Source organism: Tursiops truncatus, chromosome 12 (genome assembly GCF_011762595.2).
Source record: "Tursiops truncatus isolate mTurTru1 chromosome 12, mTurTru1.mat.Y, whole genome shotgun sequence".
NCBI classification, from domain to species: Eukaryota; Metazoa; Chordata; class Mammalia; order Artiodactyla; family Delphinidae; genus Tursiops; species Tursiops truncatus.
In genome coordinates, this window is record NC_047045.1 from 55,970,630 (window position 1) to 55,976,629 (window position 6,000).

At 47.4% G+C, this 6,000-nt stretch overlaps 1 protein-coding gene across 2 annotated transcripts in view; it reads right to left on the reverse strand.

Annotated features, from left to right (window-relative positions):
• PTPRK (protein tyrosine phosphatase receptor type K) overlaps positions 1 to 5,609 on the reverse strand; it is a 561,831-nt gene extending 556,222 nt beyond the window's left edge. For both annotated transcript variants that reach the window (XM_033867699.2, XM_033867698.2), the window contains exon 1: positions 5,310 to 5,609. In XM_033867699.2, the coding sequence (XP_033723590.1) occupies positions 5,310 to 5,406 (97 nt within the window). In that variant the 5' untranslated portion in view covers positions 5,407 to 5,609. The remainder of the gene's footprint in view (positions 1 to 5,309) is intronic.
• Between the last annotated feature and the right edge of the window lie 391 nt (positions 5,610 to 6,000).

The following is a 6,000-nucleotide window of genomic DNA, read 5'->3' on the forward strand; positions in this document are numbered from 1 at the left end:
CGATGCAGGGGACACAGGTTCATGCCCCGGTCCGGGAAGATCCCACATGCCGCGGAGCGGCTGGGCCCATGAGCCATGGCTGCTGAGCCTGCGCGTCCGGAGCCTGTGCTCCGCAATGGGAGAGGCCGCCAACAGTGAGAGGCCGGCGTACCGAAAAAAAAAAAAGGAACTCAAAGTCTCTCTTCCATTGAGAGATATATAAGCACAAACAAATACTCTGTGACATTAAAAGATTATTTCATGGATTTACAAGTCTATTTCTACCTTCAACTGAAATAAAAAATTAGCTTGATTGATGTACTTACTTTGTTATCAAATACCCATTTAAGATATCATGAATTGACAAAATACCATTATTCAGAACTATGACAAACAGCATGAGTTTTGATGAAAGAAAAACAAGTCATGTTCAAAAGCAATTATAACGTTTTTAGGCAAAAAGAAACACCATTTGATAAAGGAACACAAACCAGACACATATGATCAAAGGGTAAAGTCTGAGAGGAATACACAGAGGGAAGTTTTTACATCCACAGAATAAGAAATGAATGTGTTCGGGCAAAGGCAAAGGCTGATTCCAATAAACAAATCAAAAATAGGGCTTTTTTCCCTCTTTAGAAAATTAAAGATCAAACACACACACACACACACACACACACACACACACACACACACACACACACACACACACACACACACACACACACACACACACACACACACACGAGATCCCAGTGCTTTGTTTTGTCTTTAAGAACAATCTGTAAACTCCCTTGATGTTTCCTGCTCTCAGTCTTCCAACAATCCTCTTCCTGCCCTGCGTGAAGAGCAAGTAGGGGAAATAGGAAGAGCACAAGGCAGAGGAGGACAGCATTTTCCATGCCTCAGAGAAGCAGATCCATATTCAGCATGACTTACACTGTCTTTAACACCATCTTGAGCAGACCTAGAACACAGCACTTCAAAAGCATTAGTAGGCAACAACCTAGTTTCTCTATATAGGACCATATCACATGAATTAAATGTTTGATAAAGGCCATAAAAACGTGTAGTAAACCATCACTGCCTAAAATATGAGATTAGGTGGGAGGACTGGCGTTTGCTCTGATTAATGGTTGAGTCATATTTCCAGTTTCTAAGAACATGATCAGCACCAAAAGATATCTGGTGAAAACAAAAAGGCTGTGATTTTGTGTATCTGCACGTGGGGCTTTGTTGTTGCTAGAGGGGAGTGGGAAGGAGTGTGGGAGAGGGGCAGAATGGCAGAGGGGTTGATTTATTTTTCAAATTCACATTTATGAATACAAAGAGAAGAGCTGTCAGCAGCACACATGCCAAAGCCCAAATAGCAGCCAGACCTGCCTCTTCCCGTCTGGGTTGGCCAGACACAAAACGACATCTTGCAATGTAGGAAAATCAACAGAGTCAGTTATATGGAGACTGGTGAAAGAAAAACCAGTCCCAGAAATGTCTGGTTACATATTATTAATAGTTTAGAACTTGGAGTTTTAATGAATTGAGGAATCGAGAGATTCTGGCCAATCAAAACCAGAAAACCAACAGGCAAACCTTTAAAAAGCTGTCTCTCTGATGTATCTTCCCAGTAGAGATAATAAGTATAAGAGAAATTTAACTCACATACAGAGACAGCAAAGAGTGAGACACTGGGAAAGTGGCACTGCTTAGATGAGTTGCAAGGTTCTAAGGGATCAAGTAAGTAAACGCTTACAGTGTGACATGCCAGGAACTATATCCAAGGCAGGATCTGGAGTTGCATTTCCAGGCTCACATCATACTAGAGAGACAATAGTCCCTCTCTAGGTCACTGATAAGACTGCATCTAAAAAGCCACATATTTTTCTCCCACTGACATGAAAAGGGTGAACAGCCAATAGTTAAACAGACAGCTAAAGAAATTGACTAAAAATAAATTTCTTCTATAGTTTGAATACTATGAATGTTAATAGTGACTCTTCCACAGGTTCAGCTCAAGTAAGGATTTACAGAAGGTAAGTAAAAAAAAAAAATTAAAGGATAATTTCTCTCAATGTGCTGATAAAATTATGGTCTGGTCAATCTAGGATGTTTATGTTTAACAACAATTAAAAGGAATGAATGGCTGAGTGACACACACACACACACACACACAAATACACACAAACACACACACTCCTGAACAGTCTGTGCTTATACCAGGACTAGGGGAGCAAGAAAAGACTGAAGTCAAGGCACTTAGCTACTTTAATATATGATGATTACACCCCAGATAGCTGCATAATGTTTGACAATATACAGTTCCAGCTCATTTAAACTATTTCACACCATCCTCATAAAAAGCATGAGGAAAGTTCAGAACAGGTATTATTATCCCCATTTTACAGATGAGAAAGCTGAGTCTCCAGGTACCTCATCTATGACTGATTTTGTCAGTCATCTGAGTCCTAATACAAAAAACTTTCTCACATTATATCAAGAGATGGCAACTACACAAGCCAGTGAATAAACTTCAGCACATCCTTATGCTTCTATGCCTCAATTTCCCCAGATGTAACACAGATATGACACATTTTTTTAGGTGTTAAGTGAGCCATCAAACTGAAAGAATATAAGTTGAGATTTATAAGAAGATCTGGAAGTTCAGGTTTTCAAGAGGCTCACCATGTAGCATTTTTACACCTTAACCCCAAAAGCTAAGAAAAAATTCAAAATGATGAAAATGTTCCTAAACTGTGGTTTAAACAAAGCAGACTGGATGAGTACATGATATATCAAAGATGCAACTACCTGCAGTCTTTCAAGTTTTGCTTTCGAGGCTCACCATGTTAGGAAGCACACAATAATATCTAAAAGTGGAAAATGGCCTAATAAGTGTGATTTTAAAACACACTTTAAAGTTCTGAACATGTATTTGTTTTACACTTTTAAAGCATTTTTATTTAAATTTCTCAAAAGAAATAAAAGTTCATCATTTAAAGAATGTAAGAAAAAAAAACAAGAAAGAATACACCTCCAATCTCTGACCCCGTGTCTTTGCAACAAATCTGACTGCCATAAAATCTGATGACAGAAGAATAACAAATGACTTATGCGAAGCAGAAAATGGAAATTTTTACAAAACAAACGTTTAGCTTATGGAGAAAGGCAGATCCACAATCTGAACTGTGGGAATAAAAGACATTCATTTCTGGGCATATGTACAAAATCTGAATGGCAAAATTTTGAGATACAGTCCTGCCACAATTGCATTTGTTAGGACTGCACATTCTTTCACTTAACTATAAAATAAAGTCGAATGTTTTGCTTTGTCAAAAAAGAAAAGCCAGGTTTATTTAGTTAAATTACTTGGAACTGCATGTCTAAGAACATAACTGTTCATTAGAGATATCTGAACTCCAGGGATCAGAAAAGCTCATCTGTACATTCCGCTGGAGGAAATTTAATATTTATTTGCTCATTAAAGGGTAAATAACATTTGAAAAGAGAAAAAAAGTTTCTTTACAGATGAAAATATATCCATCAGTTGTTGAGACATTAATAGTTGCAAATTTTGAATACATATAAGTTTAATCATACAACTGGTAGAATTCCAACTTTCAATTAACAAACTACATGCCTTTTCAAGCGTAGGCTCTCCGTGCATTGACAAACACTGTGCAGAAATCAATACCCACTCCAACTTGCCTGCATGTAATGTCTTACATCAAGCACGCTTCCAGTACCAACGGGCATTATATGTCAGACATGCTTTCAGTAATGCTTACTCCAGAAAGAATTAAAATTAGGCTTTCATTGCACATAGCTGTTGTCCTCCGTATACATCACCTGTATACATAACTTTTCCTGTACACGCTGCATTTCATAACCTGCCTGAGTGCACAGCACATGCTGCCATCTGAATTTGTTATCTACCTCCTTTTACAGAGTTCTAAAGGGGGGAAAGAGAACGGAAGGGAAATAAACATTACTCCGGAAAACAACGATTTGAGTTTACTTCCAGGAAACCAGGCAGCCACAACAACGAGAGAAACTGACAGTGCAAAGTTCGTCCGTTCTCCGCGTCCTGTGGCCTCAGCCAGGAGCGCGGCTGTCGCTTCCCCCGTCTTGTCCAGCAGCCCTCAGCCACCTCTGCGTCTCCATCTGCACCGCGCGAACCAAGGAAGCAGATGCGCTCGCCAGCCAAGCAGAGCTGGGTAGGCTGGCCAGAAAAGTTGTCTGGACTGGCGGGAGGCTAACAATCGCCCGGGAGCCTGCTCCCCAGCGTCCACCTGGTGAAACTTCAGAGCCCCCAGAGGAGAGAACGAAAGAAGCAACCGCCAGGAAGGGTCACAGAACTGGAAGGGAACGGAGGACGGCACTGGGAGAAATGGGGTTTCACGGACTTCTCTAAGCGGTTTTACTAGGACCCAAAGGGCTAACTGGCGAGACCGCACCGGATGCCTCCTCTTGGGTTCTCTGGGCGGGCGGCAGTCGTTTGTAGACCCCATCACGCAGGCCGGCTCCGGGAGGCTTCGCGGTGGCTCTGCCGGAGGAGCGGGCTCCCCCACCACGGGTCGGGCTTCCCGGACCCGGCGCCTAGACCTCGCTGCCCAGGACTGCTCGGCGTGGATCCTTAGAATCATGTTTCAAAACATCTTACAGGCTCCGCCAACACACACACGGAACCTACTCCGCGCAGCGCCCTAACCCACAGGGCGAACCCAGGAGCAGCCCCACGCCGGAGGAGGCGATAAGGACTGGGGGAGGGACGGGGAAGTAGTTAGACAATAGTCAGGAGAGGTTATTCCCAGGACAAAAAGCACCTGGCAAACCGCGCCGAGGTCACTCCCTTCAAGTCTCCACCTTTCTGACAATGGCTTCCCCGGGAATTTTTTTTTGGAACGCTGTAGCGGCGGAGAGCAACAAGCCCGCACTACGAGCAAGAGAGTAGCAGTCCCCAGAGTCGTAACTACTTTTTCCTTCTCTCTTCCCCGGCGCGGTGCAGCCGGCGCCGGACGCCGAGGCTCCCAGTTTCCCAAGAAAAGCACTGTCTCGCGCACTGCCGCACAGCCCTGCCCGCCTGCGCCCGGAGCGATCCTCCACCGGGAACAATGGGTCGCGACGAGGAAACTTACCTGCCCCCGTGGCGCCCAGCCCCGTGCCCCGCGTCCCAGCCGGCACGGAGTCTGGGGACGTCTCTCCCTCTGCCCACCCCGGGTCGCGAAAGCTTCCCCCCCTTGCCCCCCGGCCCTAGAGAGGAGCCGGCTCCACCCCTGGAGAGCCCCGGGTCGGGGGCATTCGTCGGAGCTCCGAACGCCTCCTCGGCCACTCACCTGCGGAGAACTGGCCTTGGGCCGACCCCAGGAGAGGCCAAGGGGAGAGGAGCAAGAGCGCCACAAAAGCAGGCAGCGCCGCCGCCGCTGTATCCATGTCGACTTTGGGAGAAGTTTCAAGCCGCTCTGCAAAGAGCTGCCGGGGGGTATCGCAGCGAAATCCACAGCTGAGGGGTCGGCCGGGCCCAGCGGGGTGAGGGCGGGGAGTGGACAGCCTCCCGCCCGCACTTTTTCCTGCTCCGCGGTCGCCAAACTACCTCTGGGGCGCCAGCGTTGCCCGAGTCGCCGGCCGGCCGCGGCAGCAGCTCTCCATGCTCGGCAGAGGCTCTCCTGTTAGTCAAGAGTTACTTTGCTCTGGGAGGGATGGGGGCGGAGCCGGGGGTGACGTCGCCCCGCGGGCTCCGGGCGCTTCTGAGGAATGCAGGCTCGGGCGCGGCGCCGCCGCCGCCGCCGCCGCCGCCGCCGCCGCCGCCGCCTCCTGTCGGAGAGACGCGCGCCAACCCCGGCCGCGCGCCCCGCGCTCCGCGCCGCCTTTGTTCGCCGCCCTGGCCCAGCCGCCCGCCGCCGCTCTGGGGTAGCGGGCGCGAAAGGGGACCTGCGCCGTTGTCTGCCCTGTTTCAGGAATCGCAGTTTGAAAAGCGAGAGTTGGGTAAGCAGTGTGGCCGGACCCCAGAGGATGAACGCGGAGAAA